This window comes from Phyllopteryx taeniolatus, chromosome 21, assembly GCF_024500385.1.
Source record: "Phyllopteryx taeniolatus isolate TA_2022b chromosome 21, UOR_Ptae_1.2, whole genome shotgun sequence".
Lineage (NCBI taxonomy): Eukaryota > Metazoa > Chordata > Actinopteri > Syngnathiformes > Syngnathidae > Phyllopteryx > Phyllopteryx taeniolatus.
Genome location: NC_084522.1, coordinates 10701611 through 10726030, shown reverse-complemented (window position 1 = coordinate 10726030; position 24420 = coordinate 10701611). Strand labels below are relative to the sequence as shown.

The 24420-nt window shown below is 40.1% G+C and overlaps 1 protein-coding gene across 2 annotated transcripts in view; it reads left to right on the top strand.

Annotated features, from left to right (window-relative positions):
* The window catches only part of rapgef5a (Rap guanine nucleotide exchange factor (GEF) 5a), a 41442-nt gene extending 17842 nt beyond the window's left edge, over positions 1-23600 (top strand). For both annotated transcript variants that reach the window (XM_061759662.1, XM_061759663.1), the window contains exons 10-26: positions 5653-5792; positions 6391-6491; positions 13773-13851; positions 13940-14084; positions 15772-15863; positions 15962-15992; positions 16090-16168; positions 16348-16497; positions 16593-16690; positions 16894-17016; positions 17535-17713; positions 17788-17878; positions 17983-18033; positions 18157-18244; positions 18320-18384; positions 18725-18779; positions 19460-23600. In XM_061759662.1, the coding sequence (XP_061615646.1) occupies positions 5653-5792; positions 6391-6491; positions 13773-13851; positions 13940-14084; positions 15772-15863; positions 15962-15992; positions 16090-16168; positions 16348-16497; positions 16593-16690; positions 16894-17016; positions 17535-17713; positions 17788-17878; positions 17983-18033; positions 18157-18244; positions 18320-18384; positions 18725-18779; positions 19460-19578 (1686 nt within the window). In that variant the 3' untranslated portion in view covers positions 19579-23600. The remainder of the gene's footprint in view (positions 1-5652; positions 5793-6390; positions 6492-13772; positions 13852-13939; positions 14085-15771; positions 15864-15961; positions 15993-16089; positions 16169-16347; positions 16498-16592; positions 16691-16893; positions 17017-17534; positions 17714-17787; positions 17879-17982; positions 18034-18156; positions 18245-18319; positions 18385-18724; positions 18780-19459) is intronic.
* Positions 23601-24420: the final 820 nt, after the last annotated feature.

The window sequence follows — 24420 nt, the reverse complement described above, 5'->3', positions numbered from 1 at the left end:
GTACTTTGTGGAATATAAAAAGAATCTATTGCTGTTCCGTTTGGCAAACTATTTGTACCTCAGGACTATTTTGTCACTTCATGACGTTTAAAATATAAGGCATTAAAAAGATCTTTTTCACCCGATACCAATCAGCTGAAAATGACGTGATGGCCCTTATTTTTGTTCACGTGACCGGATCGGCACAATTCTATTTTCAAGCAATGACAAATATGGACAACAAATAATGGAGAAAGAGAACACAGCCTCTGACCTAAGAGCTCTGGGCTTGATTCCCTCCACTGGCTTTGGCACTCAGTGCTATTTGTGCCTTTGAGCAAGGCACCTCATTACCTGGGCCCTGCCTTCTGGATAGGTCAGATGCAGAAGTGAAATTGTGCAATGCATTAAAAATATTTTTTAAAAAGTTTTCGTGACAGTATAAGGATGGAAAAAAACAAACCGTGAGGACAATGAGCTAGAGGGGACACTAAATAAGCTGTCGTATTTAGTTGTGTCAGCATCTTTTCATTTTATGAAAAGTTTGGATGGTGGACAACTGAGGAACCTCTCTAAGGCCTGAACATATTTTCTTTTTAGTTTAGTCCGCATTTGATTTTTCACAATAATGATTCTTCAATATTTGGGATGAACCAAATGTCATCATATTTTATCTTAAATGCTCATAAGCTAAGTACATTCCAGAGGTGGTTGTTTTTATTCCTCTTTGGAATGATGCGAGTGTCACGAATCTCATAAGGAACAGCATAAAAAACAAAACGGAATTCAGCGTTATGGTACTCGACTTAGTTGAGGCTAATATACCATACTTGCAGGGTGGTGAATGCTGTGCTTTGAAATATTAATGAAATAAGAGCATGGACATCAAAAGGGCTCTACTTGGGTATGAAACAGAATCTCAGCAATGAGAGAGTTGTTAGACGGTGCAGCACCCAAACCAACCTTGGCTCACCATATAGACTGCTTTTCTTTTATTAGGTTGTCATGGTGACTTGATTTTTACTTTTTTTTTTTTGTTCCATGACAGCCAAGCTCTGACGAATCAGTACGGTCTGTTGCCATAGCAATATGATTCATGTGTCTGTGTAGTTGTTTGAGTGCATCACTGCCTTTTTTTCACTGAACACTAATTCAACTTAATACTCTTCAGTCAGACGCCATCCTACATATAGTGTCACACGAACAAATAATACATGGCATGCTTTCTGTGCTGAGCTGGTCTTCCAATTCATGGAGCAATGTGTTACTCAACCATTGCTGCAGGTGTACATACTGCTGGCCCATATGTATCGGGTTTTCATTTTCCTATCCATCCTTTCCAGGAATTAGGCCCTCGAGCTGTCACAATACAGATATGACTATGCACACACATATACTGGCATGAATTGGCTGGGATCAGAGAGCGCTTCCTTTTTGGCTTTCCACGAGGCCCGCCTTTCCTCTGCACAGTACGTCATATTCTGTGTGCATGACCCTGTGCGCGACATAGCAGGTGCATGCTCTTTCGTCTCGGGCCGCTGTTCCCAAATCCAAATCTCTGGGGCGTTCAGTCAGCCCACTCAAAGGCAGATGCAGGGACAGACCTGGCTTGAACCCACAGAAGAGAGGAAAGAGAGAATTAGTTTCAGGCACTGACAAAAGGAGACAGCGAGGAAGGGCGGGAGAGTGAAGGATGTACAGATGGTTGAATTGAAGGAAGGGATTGGGAGGAGTGGAAGGAAAAAGGCTGACACGTGTTAGCTGAGAACAAATGACCCCCAAATAATCAACTTTCCTGTTACGAAAGAACAGACATTTTGAGTATTATTTTATGTATGGTTTGAAGATAATTGCTGAAAATACAAAAACTGAGAACTACTATGTAGGACTGAATTGCGAAGCTGTAGCATAAAGCTGATTTTCAGTTTTTCTGACATTTTTGGGGGGCCTGGTTAAAATGACTCGTTACAGCGTGGAAAGTGCTGCGACGACCCGGTGGGATAAGCAGATCTATTTTCGCGACTCAAAAGCTGTATGTATGCGTTCGGCATAATAAAGATGCTAGACGAAGTACCATCAATTTTTCAACTCGGCGTGTTTTCACATATTCCCCAAACATGCCCACATCGTTTGAGACAACGGCTTGATTTTATTCACGATTTTGAAACCAAATTTTTTTGTCTGTTTTCTTTTCTTCTAAACCTGAAGTTGTTCTAATGTTAAATCAGAAGAGCAGTTGCGGCTAATAATAATATGATGATCCTGTTAGAAAGACCACTTTTTCCAATTCCTTGTGTGTTTCAGTACTGTATTCATAAAATATATCTGGATTTAAGTGCTCCTTCACGTCTCCACCTGACTACTTTCGTTTTGCCTTTCTCACTTTCCATTCCTTCTTTGCTTTAATCTCTGTTACATAACACGCCGTCACCTCACACACACAGCCTTTCAACTTCCCACTTTGTGTATTTATTTTTACTTTATGTGCCTTACATGCGCTTTGGCAATTTGTGTTCTTATCTGGCGCCCCTCTAATCATTTGGGTGTGTTTTCTTGTGATACTAGTACACACAGCATGACCGGTTTAAGCTTTGGACACTTTCAAGCATCCTTTTGATCTTATGTTTTTGTGTGCGTGTGCCCTCCTCCGTTCTGGAAATGCCTCTGTTGTTCTTGGCTGTATAAATAGCGTGTCTAATCGGATATATCAACAAATTGTCTACTTTATCTACTATGCAGCAGCACATTCCCACCACTCTTGCTAATGTTGTATTTATAATCATACTACTTACATAAGTAGTATGATTATTTTCCCATCATAATCACACAGTCACTAGCCTAAAATTGAAGACCAGTGTTTTTGTGTACAGATTACATTTTTTTTTTTTTTTTTTTAAACAGACTTGAAACCTGCAAAGTATATAGGATTTGTTCCTGAAGAGATGCAAGTCTGCTTTCATTGTCTAAGTACTCTTGAGCAAGAAAAATCGAGCTAAGTCTCTCCTGTAATACATTTTGTGCCATGGATCCCGATATGTATGGTAGAATTGACTTGTATGGTAGAATTGATTTGCAGAATGTATGGAATTGAAGTGTAACTACTTGAATACGCAGCCACTTCATGGCAATCTCTAGAAACCATACAAACAAAAACCACTGCCAGCAGTATGGGGATGAGTGCAATGTAAATGCTCTGAGGCAATGCCATAATATCGTTGCTTCTTTAATCCATGACAAAAGATGCATTGAACTTTTCACTGATTTTTATTTCTTTAAAAAACACATTTTAAGCTTTTTATGATTTTTTTGGGGGTGTTTTAGTGCCTTAGAAAAGCAAAAGCTCAAGTGTCCCAAAGAGCCCTACGTTTTGTTTTCAAAGTTTAGTATCTAGAGAAATTCAGTTCCTATCATGCACTGTTAAAATGATTACCATAGTTATTTTTTAAACATTTCACACAGTTTATATCTGTTACACGACTACACGTAATACTTTGGAGTTTTCCATTTGATTGCGTTAAAAACTAGAATCTCATTCTCAGCCTTTTTATATTGCTAAGAAATGTAAGTCACTTTGTGTGCAGCACCACAAAATATTCCGGATGCATCTGTGCTGGGAAATTCAACACCTTGGAGCAGATTGACTCCTCTGTGTAGTTCTTTGCAGCAGTTGTGATTGTCTCTTAGGCCCTCAGGCTGACAGTCTGCAAAAAGCAGCTGGAGGAGACACAATGCTTCTTGATCTCTTCTTCTACTCCTGACTGCTTCTTTTGATCCCCTTGCTCCACCTGTTACTTATTATGCCTCCTTTGTCCACATGCTATTGTGCTCCCTTTTATTGTCAGTACAGGTGTCTTCTGGTACCAGAATCCCAGATCAAGTTGCTGTTCGTGTGTTTAAAGCGTAAGCTCATCAACTGTCCCCCAACATATCTACTTGCCCCAAGAAATCCAAAACATAAAAACCCCAATTCCAATGATGTTGGGATGTTGTGTAAAACATAAATAAAAACAGAATACAATGATTTTCAAATCCTTTTCAATTAATATTCAGTTGAATGCACGACACAGACAAGATATTTAACGTTCAAACTGTTAAACTTTCAGTTTTTTGCAAATATTCACTCATTGATGCCTGCAACGCATTCCCAAAAAGCTGGGACTGGGGCATGCTTACCAGTATTACACCGCCTTTCATTTTAACACTCAATAAGCATTTGGAAACTGAGGAGACTAATTGTTGAAGCTTTCTAGGTGGAATTCTTTTCTATTCTTGCTTGATGTACAACTTTAGTTGCTCAACAGTCTGATGTCTTATGTTATATTTTGAGCTTCATAATGCTCCACACATTTTCAATGGGAGACAGGCTAGCAGTCCGGTCTACTCCTCGTATTCTTTTACTATGAAACCCCGCTGTTGTTACAGAATGTGGCTTAGCATTGTCTTGCTGAAATAAGCAGGGACGTCCCTGAAAGAGACGTTGCTTGGATGGCAGCATATGTTGCTCCAAAACCTGTATAGTGCCTTCACAGATGTGCAAGTTACCCTTGCCATGGGCACAAACACACCCCCATAACATCACAGATGCTGATTTTGAACTTTGTGCTGATAACAATCTGGGTAGTTCTTTTCTTCTTGGCCCAGAGGACACAAGCTCCATGATTTCCAAAAACAATTCAAAGTGTGCACTCGTTAGACTACAGCACACTTTTCCACTTTGCACCAGTCCATCTCAGATGAGCTCGGCCCGAGAAGCCAGCTGTGTTTTAACCTGCATTTGTAGATGTCGCGACAAACTGTGTTAACTGACGCTGGTTTTCTGAAGTGTTCCTGAGACCCGTGGCAAGACACTTTACACAATGATGCAAGTTTTTAATGCTGTGCCGCCTGAGGGATCAAAGTTCATGAGGATTCAATGTTGGTTTACACAGCATTCCAACTTCATTGGAATTGTTTTTTTTTTTGTTTTTAAATTGGATAAACATTTAATGATGACATCACAGCAAATGAGACAACTTGATAAATGCTGAATAAGACATGAGTGTTCAGAGAAAGGAGACCTCAGCCAATGCCTTATTTGTCACCTGAAAAATCAAGATGTGAACAGCTATCTCTGCGTAAGAACAGAAACATTTAACTTAATCTCAATCTCAATTTAATCTCAGATTTCATCTAGAGCTAAATCAGGTCAATTAGTTTTCCACATAACATTTTAATTGCCAGATGCAAAATCTGAATAAAACCTGGTTTGGACTTTCGTATGACAGCAAATTGTTGAAACTGAAAAATATTCAACTGAGATTTTTTTGTTTTTCCTTTTATTTTTGGAAATATACCTGCCTATTAAATAGTAAATAGCCTATTAAATAGTAAATAGTAAATAATTCTGCTTACTATATTAATATCATGACCAGCCCAGGGTGTAGTCTGCCTTTCGTCTGGTCACCTGGGATAGACTACAGCTCCTGGCCACCCTGAACGGGATAAGCGGTTATCGAAAATGGATGAATGGATATCAATATAAGAAAACTGACAAACCCATGCACGTGAAGACATGAGCACCTTTAGTAGAAAAAATATAATCAAGGACATAAAAGCTATTTCTTGTTGGGGAAAAAAAAAACATGGTTAGTTTTGTTTGTGTTTTAATTCTGTTACGTCCCCTGTCGTCATCAGGAGGTCGTTGGGAGGGTTTGTCTGAAGGAGCGAGGAAGGGACGTGTTGGTGTTGCAAAGAGTAACATCGTCACTGACGTCACCATCAGAACGGCCCTCGCCCACTTCGTTGGGGGACGGGTCCAGAGAGGAAGACAAAAGGTTGGTCCCACCTCCTACATATCATGTTAGTGGCTTGCGTCCCTACCTCGCCTCCATGTATCATATTACAATGACATATTTATCTACATAAAGTTGAGTAGGTTTGCTTCCATCAAGTAAATAATGCATGTCTGTGTATGTTTTTCTGCACGTGCATTGTGTTCTGTGGGTTTGTCTTGTCTGTGTGTGCCAAGACTGAAGGCACAACCTGGGTGACGCAGGTTACAGCTAATGGGTGTGTGTGTTTAGCAACAGTTCCCTCCCAATTCTTTACTGTTGCTGTCAAAGGAAGTGTCAAATCTTTGGAGTTTGTAGATTACAGGCATGCGGCTAGCAGGTTTTTACCCCCACAGGACTGGGTGTGCAAAATTTAGATGACCACCAAACAAGCTATGCTCGCCAAGGCTGAGGAAGACATAGACCAAGATGACAGTGATGATGACAAGGAAGCTAACAAACATGAGGAAGTTGCCTGTGCATTCAATGTTCCCTATTTTCCTTATATTGATGATGACGAGAATGAGATGGACGTGGGATGGCGCAATGGAAGTGGATCGTGCTCTAGCAAGGAGGATTGTTATCATTCTTCATCTTATAGGTATGTGGTGGTGTCTGGAACGCCGCTGAAGATTTTGGAGCATCTGCTAAGTGACCTGCGTCTAGATGACCAAAGAGGAGCGCCTGAGAGCAGGGAGAGTGGTAAGTTTCAAAATGGTGTACACTTTCGGGCCAATTTCGTGATTTAATCTGAGAGGAAAGTGTGTGTGCCTTTGTACTTAAAAAAGAAAGTACTGTGGTACCTTGACTCAGGAATTTAATTCATCCGTGACCGAACATTTTATTCAAAGTATGTCACTCAGTTTTCCCTATAGAAATGAATTACCATAATCTGTTCCAGATACCCAGAAACACTTTTTTGTTACATTAGAAAAATAGAAATGTATTCTATTAAAACATAACAACATACCGGTAATGTAAATAAATAAAACTGTTTCTAAAGTGTAATTACTGTATACATTATAGCAGTGGTTCTCTAACATTTCATCCCAAGTACCGCCTAAAAAAAATACATAGCTCTCCAAGTACCAACATGACCAACATTAAAATACAGTAGCGAGTAGGCCCAAGTGTTGGTTAAAATGAAAGCGGTTTTATCCCTAAAATGTATATTAAATATCATTGTATCTCACTGTAGAATTATGTAGAGTTTGAACATTAACACTGCACTGAAATGTAGGGGGAAAAAAACTATTGTAAAAATGACAATTAAAATGGTACTAGTGGTACTGGTACAAAATTACCGTACTATAGTATTTGTGCGTTGCACGTGTGCCTTTAAGCGGCATCGCCTAGTGAGTGACGTCTGGCGCTGGAGCCGGATAGTCCGCATGTACTGCTGCTCCATTTTTGTTTTTGCTTCACTCGACCGTCGAAGCTGAACTTGTAACTTTTTTTTTGTGCATATTTTAAAGCCACAGTAGTAAATACCAAACTTCCCACCAATTGCACCGAATCTTGGTTTACAAGGAACAGGTTATAACTCAACCTGCGTGTGTGTTTGTGTGTGCGTGTGTGTTCTTGCGGCTGCATTATTCAACACTCACACCACATTCTGGTGCTTGTGTGCAATCATTCAGCCATGTCACCACCTGTAGATGTTTGAAATATTCACGAGGTTCAATGGTCTAATGGCAATTGTGAAATGACTCCCTTGGGCAATAGACATTGCAGCTGCAAAACAGTTTGAGTGGGCTTTCGAATCTAAACGTACACATTTAACCCAGTAGGTTCTGATCTGATGTACAGCTAATGATAAAACAATTAGTACAATCTCTCTCACTTGAAGACAAAATGGATGGATGGACGCAGTGCCTAATGAAGGACAAGACCACAATATGGCTGAACCAGACAAATTTATCAAGCTTGTTAGAGCCAAACAAGCCCGCATAAAGGTGCTTTTGTACAGAAGATTTAGTTTATAAAGGCAGTCAACAAGAACAGCTGAGAAGAATATGCATAAGCAGCATATGACTACATTATGGCCTTGTTTACTTCAACACCTCTTTTATACGATACACATGAGGTACGCCTGAACAATTGAGCGCTAGAGCTCTATCTAAATGCTGGCACCACTAAATTAAGGTATTAATTTAATATCTTTGTACTATGATTAGTGTGACATTTGTATTGTCGTGATGAAATGTTTTACACGCATTGCACAAAATGTGACTTCTACCTGTAACCCAACTCGTGAACACATCAAGCACACAACTAGTCACTCACTTTGACAAAGTCCCTGTAAAGTGAAAAGAAATGTCTTCTGAATTTGACACACCACAGAGAAGTGTTGTTAATACATTTTGAAGATTACAAAAAAATGACCAAGTGATTAAAATGAGACTTTAAAATCAGGAAAAATCTAGACTTGATCACCGCTCTCAAACACTGTGGGTGTGTCCACTGAATGCATGAAACCACGTCCCACTGAAAAGTGGATTCTGCTTTGTCTGGTAACGTTCTTCTTCTAACATATCCCTACATGTTTGAGCTGCAAAATGTATCCCCCGAAAGATACCAGAAGCTGGACTATATCCCGTCGGGTCATCGATGGGCTTTAAACGCCACAATGAGAGGCGCTAGCCATCGGCTATCAGCTGGTGGACGGGTAGTGGGTCACCTCCTCGCTTGGCAATTTTCGGGTTGTAGGAATACCGAGCTAGCTAACCGCACGCTGTAGTGGTAGAAATGGGTGTAGTAATAATACGTAGCCATTACATAAATACTATTGCAAGCGAAGCTGCTGTAGTTTGTATACCTGTATAGTGCGGAGGGACAATCCTTGCAGCACTGGAAAAAAAATGACCAACTCAAAACAAGTAAAAATTAGTAAAAATTAAAATGAGTCCAAACAAATCTGCCAATGGAACTAGTAAGAATTGACTTGATGCGATTATTAAAATAAGATCTTGCCTCTTAAAACAGGTCTATTGTTAAAAATGTAGAACAAAAGTCAACTGTCTTGCAATATGTACAGTAATGTTTTTACTAGAAATAAGATAAGTTCACCTGCGACCCTCCTGAGGAGAAGCGGTACAGATGGAGGGAAGATAAGTTCACAAGATCACAAACACCAAAATGGTGAAAAACAGTTTTGCGCTATATCACGGCAATTGAGTGCTACAGTTCTCAGTCTTTGGACACATTTTCCCGAAATTATGTTCAAATGTGTATAATGAATTTAGGAACAAATCTGATTTCACTTTGCAGGGACTTTAAGAGCATTGACCATTCAACGAAACTGAGAGAGAACTTTTTTTTTTCCATTAGTTTGTGTTGGTATGTGTACTTAATTTTGTGATAATTGGGCATTGGATTAAGCTTGGTATAATTATCCAACATTTGTGAAGATGTCTATTGATTGTGTATTGTTGATTAATTGTCTTGAAGCAATTGAGGCTGCAACCAGCAGACACGCAGTTGTAAGTGGTTTCCTCTCCCCCAGTTGGAGTCTGTATGGTCTAGCAGGCGCAACCTTTGAGGAAATGTTGTTGAAAAGAAAAAGTGTATTTACTGTTCTCCTCTCAGCTTGTTTGACTCCACGTCGTGCCCGGTGACACTTTCCTCGGCTGCGGTTACAGGCGACGATTTACGCTGGAGAGCTAGTTGGACCCATGATTGAATGCCATCCAATTGCTGCGTTTATGTTATTCTCGAGATAAAGCGGCTGCCTGCTTCTTCGCTGCCGCTGCCGCTGCCGTTGTACAAATACGACTGAATTTGACTATGACTATCTCATGATGTATGTTGTCTCCAGAAGCCACTGGAGAGGTGCTCCTTCATTCTCGTTACAGATTCTTACTTCGACCGCTCTTTGTCCAATTTTTCTTGGTTGTTTTTCTTTTCCAATACGTTTGTAGTAAGTCAAGTTGTACTTGTGCGGTTCTTCTCTCTTCCATCTTTTCTCTGTGCTCCTCTCTTTGTTTGAAAAGCTTATTATCAGCAATATCGTCCTGTATTTCTTTATACAATCTCTTTTTGGCCTCTTCCTTGTTCTGTGCAAACTCTTCTAGCTCCTGCTCGTATAATTCATCAAGGCAATGGAGCATCTGTTGTTCTTCCGTCTTCTGCCTTCTCTCTTCATCTTTTAACTTTTGCCTCTCCATAATTTGTTCATCAAGGCCTAGTCTCATGAGCTTGTTGGAAAGCAATTTTTGATGAGCCTCCTCTGCTTCAGGATTCCACGAATCTTTCTTGTAGATGTTTGAGTCCACGTCAGAAGTGGGTTTTGTCGAACCTGCTAAATCAGCCGCCTTAATTTTTGCCATCACTTTTGATGGGTCCATCTTAGTGGGTGTGTCTGGCAGGTTATGTGTTTTCTTGAGTGGGTTGACTTGAAACGTTGTATGCGGTTTGACAGACCTCTCTGCTTTCAGGAACATTTCAGCAAGAAATTTGTCCCGATGGACAAAATTAACTTCTTTTTTATCGTCTTTTGACATGTTGATAACTAGATCAGCCGAAACATTTTTGTGAATTCTGGTTGTTATGTCCTGTAAGTTTTGGATTTTCTCGCACTCAAGTTGATGAAACTAGTGGAGCTGTGTGACGGTAGTTATGATTTGTGACGCATGTGAACGTTGCAGTGCATTGTTACAAAGGTATTGGTGATGCCATCTTAAATGACATCACGGATCATCATCGCCATCACTGAGAAGCTTACTTCAAATCTGTTGATTGCAACACCATTTATTGCGTTATCATAAGGCTTGTGTTTCCATGTTAATGCTTTGCTAGGGGCTCGTGGTACAATGGCAATGTTAAGCGTTTTTGTGTTAAAGTTAGCAGTGAATACTACCGGTATTTTATTTAATGTTAATTTATTCTCCAAGCCGAAAGTCACAAACAACAACAATTACTACTACTCTTTATGATCCCAAAGGGGAAATGAAGTCTTCACTCTGTATATATTTTTTTGCAAACCACACGCATCCAATAATCCAAGGAGTGATGGGGCGCACACATTATTATGTTAGATCTTTATTTTTGATGAATTTTTGTGCGTCAGTCAATCAATTCTATTTATTGCTGTTTTGTGTTTGGTGTCTTGCTCAAGGGCACCATGTCAGTAATCAGGAACTTGATGCAATTTCAATTGCCCGCAGTGGGACTTGAACCGTGACCCTCCGATGATTGCACATGATCGAGAATCATTTTCAATCCTTTTTTAATTTCTGTTGCTTAGCGACAAACCTGAGCTACTGTTGCAATGCTTTATGATATTAGGCCATAAACACTGATGGATTACAACATGGGACGCTAAAAAAAGGATAAACTCCTCACTGTCTAGACAATTTATAATTCCACTCTTTCAGAAATTGGTACTGCAATTATTATTCTAATTTATTCAACAGGCTCATTCTGCTCTCTAACACGTTTGTTCTCATTGACCACGAACCTTAATAATAATAACAACTTTGATTTACATAGGGACTGCTTATACAGTATACTTACTGTATGTATCCCTTATGTATAATTAATATTTTTCTCAAATGTTGAGTGATTTTTGTGTAGCTCATATTCATGGGCATGAGGTGTTTAAGGATTAGTTGTGCCACTAGTAGGAGAATGAAGTCACTGAATTTTAAGGAAATAATAATTGAACAACAAATACAAACAGGTGGGCCACTCCTGTTCTGTTCTTTCATATGCTGACCGACCAGTTATATTATCAAGAGTCCTGTAATATTTATTGCATTATACAGCTTAAAATGGGTTAATCAAAAGGTGTTATTCATATTTTATTCATTTCTAATTAAATAATTGTTTTGTGAATAATTGAAAACTCTTAGTAAACAATTTTACTTACACTTTTTTGCAATGTATTTTATTAAATATTTATTAATCCTTTAATCAAAATAAAGACAAACCAAGAGAATTGTTATTTTACAATGAAATAAACTACATATTTTACATACATATTTTGTTTGCTTTTATCTACAAATGACCTGGCTCATCTGTTCGTTTTAAAAGTCAAATGTGACTCTTGAGCACTCAAGTTTGCCCACCCCAGGGTTAGAAGGTTCACAAACAAGAAAATAGTACGTTTTGTCACATCAACGCCATCATCAGCATGAGCAGTTTAATGTGATTGTGAAAACATTAGTATTGCGTTCTTGATTAACAACTACCCAGACTGAAATCTCTTATCTCACAATCCTCTGAATATTCCCTTTTTTCTGGTAATATTACGGCTTTGTTCTCGTAATCTTACCTCATTTCCCCGTTTTAGTGTGGCTCTTATTAGTGCTGCATACGCCAGCGAGTTGTTTTTGAGCAACTGTGTGAAGACCCTCCGGAGTGGTTGGCAGCGTCAGTGTTCTTTTGCAGTCGGCCGAGCTCTGCAGTATGTTGAACAGGCTCGAACACGCTTCTCTGAGGGAGCAACCCTTCCTCATGTATGCACATAATAACACACGCGCAAACAACAAAGTACACTCACGGATTAGTGCGATTAGTTCAGCACGCAGACACTCTTTCCTATGTCTCTCACGAGAGATAAAGTCCCCCAAGGTCAGAGCTGGATGAGTTATTCATCTGGGGGCTGTTGGTGTGCGTGCGGGTGTTGTTGTCGATGTGTGAATGTGTTTGACTTTGTGTGCCAGCAGGCAAATGTAGACGACATATGTTGAGGAAGAAAACGGATATTATTTATCATCCCGGAGAGTGTACAGAGGGTAAGCACAGCAGGAGAGGAGAAAAAGGAGAATGTAACTGCCCGGGAGGAGAAAATGAAAGATTATTTTGGTTAGCTAGCGAGAGGGTGGTGATAGTTTAGGATGAAGGGAGCAAGAGAAGGAGATCAAAAGTGAGGGTAAAATAGCAGAAAAGACCTGGAAGGAAGTCAGAGACAAACTGACATGTACCTTATCATGAGTTATTGGATTCTCGTCTCTATTCCCCAAGGGTTGCATAAAGGCATGGTTGGAAGAGTTTGCAACAACATCAGTGACGTCTGACCTCAGAATTTAATGAAGATATCCACTGCCCTTCTTGTTGTGTCCTTTGTGCGGCTTTGTGAACGCACTTCAGGCACAATGTGGAAACGGCAATGGCGTTTAATTCGAAAGAGATCACTCATCATCACTTATTGATGGAAAGGCCCCTGCTCTGTCGTTTACAATTGATTTGCTCTGTGCCCGACAGAACAATATTAGGGTCGTACATTTTCCAAGGTGTATGCACAGACACCCCCAGCACATTCCTACCAGGAATGGCTCAGTACCCATCTATCTCAAGGGCTCTTTACAATCCACTCTGAGCCGCTAGCCAACACATGTGACAGAACATAGGTACATTTACTTTCTTACGGGGATGTTAAGGAGAAGCCAAACAAGCTGAATTTATTATGTAAAAGATGTTGCTTTCTTAAACCAAGCAACAACTTACGCATTTCTCTTGAGCACAAAATATCCTTGCAAGTCAGTCTTGTCAATCTTGAACTCCTCCAGGTCCATACGCCTGCACTTAAGCCAAACCGCTTTTTGACTTGCAGAATTTTACCTGGAGTCCTCAGATTACAGACCCGAATGCCAAAGTAATTCATTAGCTCTTGAAATGTGTTGGGAAGTGATCATCTTCTCACTATGCTATATCCCCCTTGGCTGCATGCACTTCGGCTTTATTTGTACATGTTTGTGTATTGGATCTGTAACCATAAATTAATAACCGTGCGCGGGACTATTTCCTGTTAGGGGATTAGTAGAGGAAAGCAAACTGATAACCCCAGACTGTCAATCAAAACAATTTAATGACGTGATACAACTCTGGTAGTAGAAGGTATAAGTGAAACTAAAGTTGGTGGTCAGTGAGTGCAAATGGTTTATTGTTAAGAGGGTCTATGACTGACTGCCATTTTAAATGTCAGACCTTTTAAAAGCATATTCAAAGTATATGGCTAATGAGGTGTTTGTCCTACTTCAGAAATGCTGTTGGATGACTTCCTGTTAACCTACCTGGTGTTCATGTCCACCAACGACCTATGTCAGGCTCTACTGGGACAATATCCTTCACGGCAAATGCACGCAAAATCTTAAACGTCCATAAAAGGCCCTTTACACATCCTACGTCGCCTCCTTGACTACTCCCACCTATAGCAGTGCACGCGGCCGAGGCCAGGAGGAGGGCAAGGATACTCTCTTCAGGAAGCGCAAGGTCCTCCAGCTGGTCTCCCACTGGAGCCGACTCTACAAGGACTTCCTCAAGGAGGAGGAGCATGTTCGGGGTTTCATGAAGGTACACGCTCCTGCATATCACTACAACCCGCAGCGCCCGTTTGTTGCACTTACTGCAACGAGCTACAGTGCCACCTTCATTTATCTTTACCTGTATTGTTCCTCTGTAATTGGGTTGTCCTCCTCAAGTGCCGCGGGGCATCAAAGTGGGGGAGACAGGAGGATTAAATACCAACCAAAGCTTCTGTAAAAAGGATGAGGGTTTCCTATTTCAACTAGCTGTGCAGAAATTCGGATATGAACTGTATATCCGTGAATATGTGGAGATTAACTAACACGCTCACGTTACAGAGAATCTCACAGACTCACACATGAACACGATCATCCCGTCTGTGCATAACCACACGCTCCGTTGCAACAAGGACACACAGTCGTCAAATACACTATTTGTCCCTGTGTAACCTGACAGCTTCATCACTGGGTTGCTACGGAAACCAAAGTGTGAGGGTTGGCATTGGTATAATCTCGTGTTGTGTGCAACCAAGGCGATAGTTGCCTAGTAACAGAGAAATGAGACAGAATTCGGATGGGGGCCTTTGGAGGGTCAATGACAACAACAGGCAGGTGTGTGCATGCATCGTTAATGTCTCTTGATATTTGCTCCGAAAGGATGCTGCTCCACAACTTCAATTTAATACTCACCCAACAATGTCAATGTTGTATTTAAAATAACATTTCTAAAACCGTCGTTGTTGTTGTTGTTGTTGAGTTGGGGTTTTTTTCAAACAGAAAAAAAACATTTTTTTTTTTTAACTTGCATAATTTGGAGAGTCATGCTTTGGGAGATTTATGCCTTGTTGAACAGCAACAATAATTACATTGGTTGGTTGGAAAAGAGCTGTGGAGTAATATGGTTGCTGTGTTATCTCCACGAGCATTGTTTATGTAACAGAACAATCACCTCACAAATTGCATGTATAAATAATTGTTTTAAGTACATTTTATTTATATAGGGCGTTTCACAAGAAGACAAAGTGCTTCACGTAGTTGTAGAATACAGTCATTCATCTATAAATACAGAATCACATTTTACATGTTATTGTTAATACAAAAAAAACACAAACAAAAAATCAAATACAATTTTAAAAAATCAAAACCGTAGTTTTAAATGTATATGGTATACCTTATATTGCTGTAATATATAAATTGCGCACCAACATCACACAACACAAGAAAACACTAATGTTGTCATTGATTAAAATGGTCTGACATGTCACTTAAGAGCCATGAGTGATGCATTAAATAAAATGATGAGCTGAATAAGCAGTTTAATAGGCGGAAATGAATCTGGACCCACTTACCTTTTTGGCTGACCAGTTCCTTCTGCACTGAAGCATTACAACAATCCATTTTGAACAAAACCGTCTTACTCAAATGTATCTAACCAGACCATTTCCACTTGTTATCGTCTAAAAATAACATCCAGACTTTCAATCTTGAGACGACATAATGCCACTCAGTGTGTGTGTACAAATCTATATATATTTGTATGTGTGCGTATGTTATAGTTCCTCTCGTAAATCTTAGTCACCGTCCATGTCAAGCTTTCAAAAGCGTTCATGCTCCCTGCTTCTTTCTCATACAGTATTTTTTTCCTCATTCTTTCTCATACAGTATTAACCCTTCTCTCAAAAGTGATCTCGTAGTTTTCATGTCATAGTTATCTAATTGTAATCTTGCTCCGTTAGACTCTTTACAGGTGTGTCCTAGAGGATGTGTATGAGTTTCCGACGCTTGAGAAAGACCTCAAAGAGTTCCAGAAGCTTCTGCGTCGTAGACAGTAAGTGTAATCGCGTTTGTGCTTGTATTCAAAGTGTCCGTGAAAACATGTCAGTTGTGTGACTTATCCCTCCTCATTGCTTTCATGTTTCATTGCAGCACAGTGGATGACTGTCCACCAAATCAAAAGGTAACAGAAATAGCATGTGCAGTTCACTAAGTAGAATACATTTTTCTCAGCTGTCTCTGTCGGACCTACAGTACATGACTGTTGTGTTCTCTGTCAGAGCAAACAAATGCACCAGCAGTTGAGTTTGAAGGAAAACTGTTTGCAACTCCGCTGTCCGCAATCTGAGACTAGAGAAGGTAAAAGGCTCTTGTGGACTATTCACAGTTACGCAGAATGACATTTTAAACTCACCACGAGCTGAGTTTTTTGTGTGCCTCTGCACCTGAAAAACATTTCAAAAATGTTGGAATTTGACTGCGTTCCATGCAGCATATGTACCTCACGTCTCTTTTGTCTTGCGCTGTGCATCTCCCAGTTATTTGCTGTGTTTACGTAAGCGCCGACTCCTACCTGAGTGTTCACACGCACCCTTCTCTGGAGGCCCACGAGCTGCTAAGAATTGTCAGACTGAAGATGGACAGATCAGAAGAAGACATGGTGCTTGCTGTGGTCTCCCACACCGGAGGTAAACGCATCCAGTACGGAAAAATACACACATTTCTCCTCTCCTGGCTGCGGTCATTTAAATCGGCTCTCTCCTCTGATTGTTTGTGTGTGCAGAGCGCAGGACGTTACAGCCCAGCGACTGTGTGTATTCAGAGTCTCTGACCCCACAGGGCAAGCTTGTAGTCTGTCGCAGGGATCTCGCCGAGATCTTGGTACGTAAATGAACTGTTTATTTTTAATTCTATTGCATCATAATAAGATCATAATTATCATAAGACTACTTAATCTTACAGTTGCTTGTAGAGTTCTAATCAACTGTTTGGAACACAAACCAATCTTGAAAATTAGCATTCAGATTTTTGATGCAGCTTTTCATTTGAATAACCAATACAAACTTCCTTTTTCCTGTGTGCAGCCCCCTTTAACGGACAGTGCTGAGCTCAGCAGGAGGCCAGTGCGCCTTTTAGGGATGAACACGTGGGATGTGGCCGCGGCGCTCACACACCTGGACTGGAGCCTCTTCAAATCCATCCATGAGGTATAAAAACTGCACTGTGATTTTTGTAGGAAATACCTTTTTATTAACAACTGCAGGAAAAGCAGCGGATAGGTTCAAAGAATTGCAAAGAGCACACTTTGGACAAACGTATTGGCATGCACATCAGGAAGTGAAATAATGATGAGAAACTCTAGATTCAATACCCCCGCTTTACAGCTATAATAGCGTTAAGAATATGACTTTATTCAATATTTTTGAGTGTGTCTATTGGAATATTTGTCCATTCATCCCAAAAGTGTTTGTTGAGGTTAGATTCTCAAGTTCTTCCTACCAAACTCATTCAACCATACCTTCATTTACTTTGCTTTGAGCTTGATTTTCTGCAAATACCAGGGGATAGGTTAAAAATGAGACGAGGGAAATGAATGAATCCCGAACTGTGAATATGCGGGCGTTGACTGTACTCAAGTGAAGCAGAGTTACCTATACATTTTTCTGAAGTGCAGTAACTTCCGACCACTGTATTTTACTAACTAAGCTGATGTCTGGTCACGCAGCAAGAGCTGGTCTACTACACCATCAGGCGGATTCCTGGCGGCGGCCACACAGCCGCGCTGTCCGTCTTGCTGCAGCGCTGCAACGAGGTCCAGCAGTGGGTTATGTCCGAAGTCCTCATGTGCACGTCGCTCACCAAGAGAGTGCAGCTGCTCAAAAAGTTCATCAAGATCGCAGCTCAGTAAGAACACGCACTCTTGATGAGCGAGAACCATCTTTGAACCGTGACGAAATGTTATGTTTGTGTGCCGCTAGTTGCAAAGCTCAAAGGAATTTGAACTCTGCCTTTGCCATCATCATGGGTCTCAACACAGCAGCTGTGAGCCGTCTCAACCAAACCTGGGAGGTGAGTACGTTTTTGGGTCCTGGTGCCTTTTGGGTGTTTACAATCTTGCTTTGTTTTTTTTTTCCAATCTAACCTGAAATTCAAACTTCAAAATTCAATTTTAGAAATGTCCTGGAAAGTTCAAGAAGCTTTTCGCGGAGTTGGAGCTGATCACGGTGAGGACAAAATGCTGATGTTATTATTCATTCTAGATGCTTGTGATTATTATATATATATATATTTTTTTTTTTTGCTTTTCATCATTGTTACTCACTTTAAATGTCCTGCTCATCCTCCAGGATCCGTCTCTTAATCATAAAGCCTACAGAGAAGCATTTAAGAGAATGAAACCTCCAAAGATCCCTTTTATGCCTCTTCTATTGAAAGGTGATCTCTCGCACTCTCGATTAAATACTAACTGAAATGTCTTAACCTTAATTCACTTTTAATCTGCTCCTCCAGATATCACCTTTATCCACGAGGGCAACAAGACCTTCCATGACAACCTAGTGAACTTTGAGAAGTTGGTGAGTGGAGTCTGACATACGCGTCTTCTAAAACGCGGCCGCTGCATTTTGTATTTGACATGACTGTTCTAAATTGATCTCCTCTTCCAAGGATGGTTTGTTTCAGGCAATATTTTTTGAAACAGTGGAGGATGACTTTAAGATTAAGCACATTAAGATAAAGGGAGTAAGGAACATTCAAGCCACTCAACTCACCTTTGTCATGCATATAACATTTAGAATTAGATGATTAATTAAAAGATTATTTTTTTTTTTGTATTGAAATAATACTAAGCTTCAGTATCCACAACGTACCTGATTGTTGTTGAAATTACACTGACATCTTTCCCTACGTCAACAGCATATGATCGCAGACACGGTTCGAATGATTCGACACTGCCAAAGCGAACAAGCAGGTGAGGACCAAATAGGGAGCAGGTCTCTCGCTGTGGGGAATTTTTGTTCATTGTTGTTTGTTTACTTGCCTTGATTCAACCGTTGTGGTTTACCACAACCTGGATGACTGAGAATCTACATCGACAAGTAGATTACTTTTAAGTACAGTGGTGCCTTGAGATATGAGTTTGATTTGTTTCGTTTCCACTTTCGTAACTCAAAACACTTGTATTTCACATCATCTTTCAACATTGAACATTGAATGAACTAAAATCCCATTAATCCATTCCAGCTCCCCCCCCCCCCCCCCCCTCCATAGCTGAATAGCTGAACTGAACTGAAATTTTACTTTTAGAAAAACATAATTTTATATATATTAGAATTATATATAACATTGAAAGAGAATTTAAGGCATTAAACAGCATAAAGGATATAGAATATAGCTGTACATGTGAGCAGTTGTATTATCTGTCTGCATGTGTTACTGTACCATTTGTGTTCAAATATCCTATAGCTCAAGTTGGGTCACTCGTATCTCAAGGCACTGCTGTATTTTAAAATGGGGAGTTACTTTTCCCTGTATTGTCCTCTACAGTTGATTATTCTACTTTCTTGTTTCCGAAAATAATCTACGTTTGCTCCAAATTTGCGGCAGCGCATCTTAAATGGATGTTGTGTTCATTTTGTGTCTGTGTCGCAGGCAATGAGGTGATCGGCGTCGACAGCGCAGAGCTGAGGGCGAGTGTTCACTACCTACACATCATCGACAATCAGCAGACGCTCTTCGAGCTGTCCCACAAACTCGAACCGCGGGCTTAGTGCGCACGTCCCCTTCATGGACACAGAAGTAGCACAGCACTGCTGCGGTCACGCCAGCACTGATACGTGTGCGACACGCAAGGACGCTGTACAGCACACGTCACACACTCGCACACGCGCGGCAACAAACAACCAGTTGAGGTGCCAAGTTGATCACAAGGGGCCATTTGTTTGGACAAAACTATCATGTAGACACTGAGCTCACCTCTATAGGATATATCAACTCTGTGATCTGAGTAGAGAAGGATGTAATTAAGTTGTACAGTATCTATTGGACTAACTATGACCTTGATTTGTTTGTTTGTGATGAGCTTTTGGTTATTTATGAGCCTGTCAAGCAGGTGGAATGTTCCTTTGGTTTGTGCTGTTGCCTCCGTGTACTGTAGGTCAACAGCGACTTGATGGCCTCGTCATTTCAGTTACAAAAAAATGCCGACTGAAGAGTTCAGTGTGTTTGCAGCCATAATTTGCTACATCATGATGTCGCCTTCACATTTTACAAGCCGCCCTGATTATACACACGTTCAGGCTCTCGTCACAGCTGCTAAGTGTATCACGTGGATGTTTATTTTGGTCGTTACTTGTGTGGTTTATTATGTACCTCAAGAGACAAGTCAGTGTTGAAGCATTCATCGAACATACCTCCGCGTGCAAACCTTTCTCCACTTCAACGTGTTAACTATTAACATAGGGAGTGCCACTTTAACAGTGTGCAGTAAGACGTTTAAACGCACTGACTGACTCTGAAACCACAAATTCTCATGAGTGTTGATTGTGAGTTTTTGGTTTTACTGGTTTTCCATGCATGTGTCATGGTTGATTCATCTTGCACTTCCCTCACTGAACTAGGTTATGTGTATGAATAGATACAGAATAGACAGTGTCATTGTGTATTTCTACCCCGTATGGGCCTAACATGCATTCTATAAAATGTCAAACAGAGTCCCCTGCAGCACAAATGCATCGCAAAGCTATGTTTGGCTTTGTTTTAATTAGATTATGGTATCCCCTCGGAAACAAATCTGACTCATCTCACAATTCTTAGTGCTGATTTAAAGCCCGCCAAGGCTGTCTGAAGTTGCTATGGAAACAACCTAATCAAACACCTTTTCTTAGTTATCGCTGAGGTGGAGATTCTTATATGTCAAGGAGTACTCAGTTCAGATTTTCCGACATCGGATCATTTTTGACACTTGTAATGTCACAGGGGCCTGTCTTGTTCATTTTTTAAAGTGACCATCGAATGCAATCCCATAGGAGAATTGTATCAAAAGGTTTACTGCCTCTACTGAGGTAATAATGCGCACTATTAGACATACTGGTTTAACAAGATGGTTTTTTGCACATTTAATATATCGCTGGCGTCAGACGGCATTCTCACATCTGCAAAACCAGAATTTTTCAGCCCCTCCCCCCCAAAAAACAAATTAAAAATGTTTGTTTAGTCATTAACATTGCATTGTCAATGAGACCATTTGTAGAAATAACTGACCTGGGTGGGTACTTCACAGTTGTATAGATGTTAAATTGACCGTATTTGGACATAGGAGGTTTCGGCCTGATGTCAGCGATACGCATTTTACTTCTCCTGTGTTACTAAACTAGGTTACCAAAATATTAGAGATTAGTGCAGTTCTACACTACTGTTTGAATAAATTCCTCTCTGTTGATCTAAATTGAGCATCTTAATCTTTGTTTGGACTGAATTTTTGAAACAGTGGATATGGAATCTACACCTGTCTGTTCAAATGTTACATTTTTGTGATGCAGATTAAAAAATGAGACCCAAGATCATTTCAAAATTTTCCCCTTTTAATGGAAGTACAAAGTAGAAATAACTTAGACAATTGGTTTGCGCAAGAGTGCACACTCTCTCATAACTGCGGATGTGGCTGAGTTCAGAATTAACCAATTACATTTAAAACCATGTTAAATGGGGGTCAGCACACATCTGCCACAATTTAAAGATCCTCATGATTAACCCCAAGTAAGTTCAGCTGAGGCCTGAAAGATTTGTGCTTCTACTGAGTGGTATTTGGACCTGTTCATAAATCCCTCCACCTTGACTAAAGCTCCAGTTCCTGCTGAAGGAAAAACAGCCCCAAAGCGTGATGCTATCACCACCATGCTTCACTGTGGGTGTAATGTTCTTTTGGGGATGAGCAGTGTTGTGTTTGCGCCAAAAATACCTTTTGGAGTGATGGCCAAAAAGTTTAACCTTGGTTTCATCAGACCGTAATACTTTTTCCCAAAAGCGTTTTGAGTGATTTCGAGTGTGTTTTAGCAAAATGTAGCTGGGCTTGGATGTTTTTCTCTGTATAGTAAGGCATCTTTCTGTTTTGTCACCCTACTCCATAGCACAGACATACGAAGATGATGGGAGTTTGTTGTCACATGTACTAAAAGCCAATACTTGCCAGAATTTCCTGCAGCCTCCCTGAGCAGTTTTCTTATATTTTCATCAATTTTGGAGGGATACCAAGTTCTTGGTAATATGACTGTTGTGACATATTTTCTCCACTTTATGACTCGCTTCACTTTCTTCCATGTTGTGTTTATTACATACACGATCAAAATTATTTCGTACCATTCTCCTGTCTTGATACGTTTGAACAGTAAGATCCCTCTGATGCTGTGGAAACTCAGAGGACCATGGCTTGTGCTGAAAGATGTGACAACAAAAATGTTAGGAAAAGCCTACTTGAAGAGCTGAGCTTTTTTTGCGGATAATCAGAGGCACTTTAAATGGTGTGTGGCGGATGTGTGCTGGTTCCCATTTAACATGAGTTTGAATGTGATTGGTTAATTCTGAACACTCGCCACATCATTGCAGTTATTTTTACTTCACCTCTCAAAAAGATTATTTTTCAATTGCGTTTTATCTCAAGAATCTTGCATTTGAACAGGGGTGTGTAGACTTTTTACACTGTATATTGGCCCTCATTAGATTGTCTTACTGTCCGATTTGATCATTTCTTTCATTCGTTGATAAAGTATAAAGCATGCATTATCGCCAGTATTTGAACAACAGCTTTTTGTATGCTTTTTGGATATTAGTGTTTTCATTGCAAGTCAAATGGATGTTGAAAACAGATTTTAGTGCCAAATTACAAGACACATTCCAAATTCAAAGAATTACATGACAGCAAATATTATAACTGGTGTTCATATTCAACTGTATATATTCAACCCATCCAGCTTTATTTGGGAAACGACGACTTGAGAAGATAACTAAGAAGCTTTACTGTCGTGTTTCTCAGACTATAAACCGAGAAAGAACTCACGGAAGTAGTTGATGTCAGCCTTTACAAACACACACTCCACTTGATCGGTTAGAATGCAGTTACACTGTCCTATTAGTTATTTCTTCTAATATCCAGTTTATTTGTGGATTGCTAGTGTGGCCAAATGTTATGCTTGAAGGTTCAACAATGCAGAAACTGTATGGAAAGCCGTTCGAGCATTTATGGGATATCCTTGATATGGTATGCTTATATTGTCAATCCTCAATATGTGTGAACAAACGGCTTTCCATAGAAACTACATTATTTTGAGAGGCTTTACATTTTCTATGCTGTAGTATTGTATTGTGGCCACTTGAGGGCGCCAGAGGAGCTACTGTAGAGCTGGTGGTCCTCTGCTGGAGGCATTTATTGTACTGCACTGTGACTGGAGAAGGGGAAGGACTCCTCAACGTGACGACTTTAGTGTTGCAAACAGTCATGACTGTGGAAAGTTTTCCTTAAAGAACTGTGGTTTGAAACCTGTTTTGCATGATAATAATAAAAAGAATGAACGCAATGTAAAAGAGGGCATGTTGAAGGCTTTGTACTGTGTAAATTTATGCCTATGTACTGTTTTTATTTATTTGTTTCAAATGGTCAGGCGAAAAAGAAAAGTGAACCACAAAGCAATACATTCATGTCTATTCGATGTTCTGAAGCCAGATGTCTTTTCTATAGAGGTGTTTTACTATGTGGACATTTGAACTCAAATGAATAAATTATAGGTTTTATGTGAAATCCGCTGTTTTCGTGTGAATCTGTGCATCTGTTGGGTGTGGAGCCTTTGACCAATGATATCATGCAAACAAAAGTCCTCAGAGGCCAATGAAAATGCAGCAACAAGTGAATGAAAATTTCTGCATGATACACGTACAGTATAATAGATATAAAGAAATCAGTAACTGAATATGAGAGCCAATGAGAGGCACAGTTGCTAGGAGGAAAAAATCATGACAGGAATCTGAATTTTTTTTTTTTTTTTTTTTAGTTTTCTAGTTCAGTGGCAAAACGTTGATGGAATCAGTGTATTGTACTGTGTTCAGATGCTGGCATGTGCATTATGTGCGACCCCACGGGGCGGTATTGCAGGAGGGGGCGGCAACGTGCCCCAAGATTTAAAATAATAATGATAATAAATGCTATGTTAAATGGTTTTCTACTGCGTAATGGTACGACATGTCAATCATTGGCGTTTGGGGAATTCGCACCCCCCTTTGGAGTTGCTCTCCAGAAGCTATGCAGCGTGGTGGTGAGGGTCTTGGGGAATTATGGAAAATGGAAGTTGCACTTATCAATTAATCACACAATCAAACTTTATTTATAAAACCCTTTTCATACAACAAAATGCAACTCGGTGCTTTACATTATTAAAATCAACCCCCTACCAACACACACACACACACACACGCATGGTTAAAAATAGTGATATAATTACCTATGGCGTGTGGCTGGGTAAAGAGGAAACAAGCAGACAACAAACCGTCACGTCACCGACACGGAGCCATGGGTGGCCACGCCCCTCTGAGGACACACTGACAAAAAAAATATCATCTTTTTG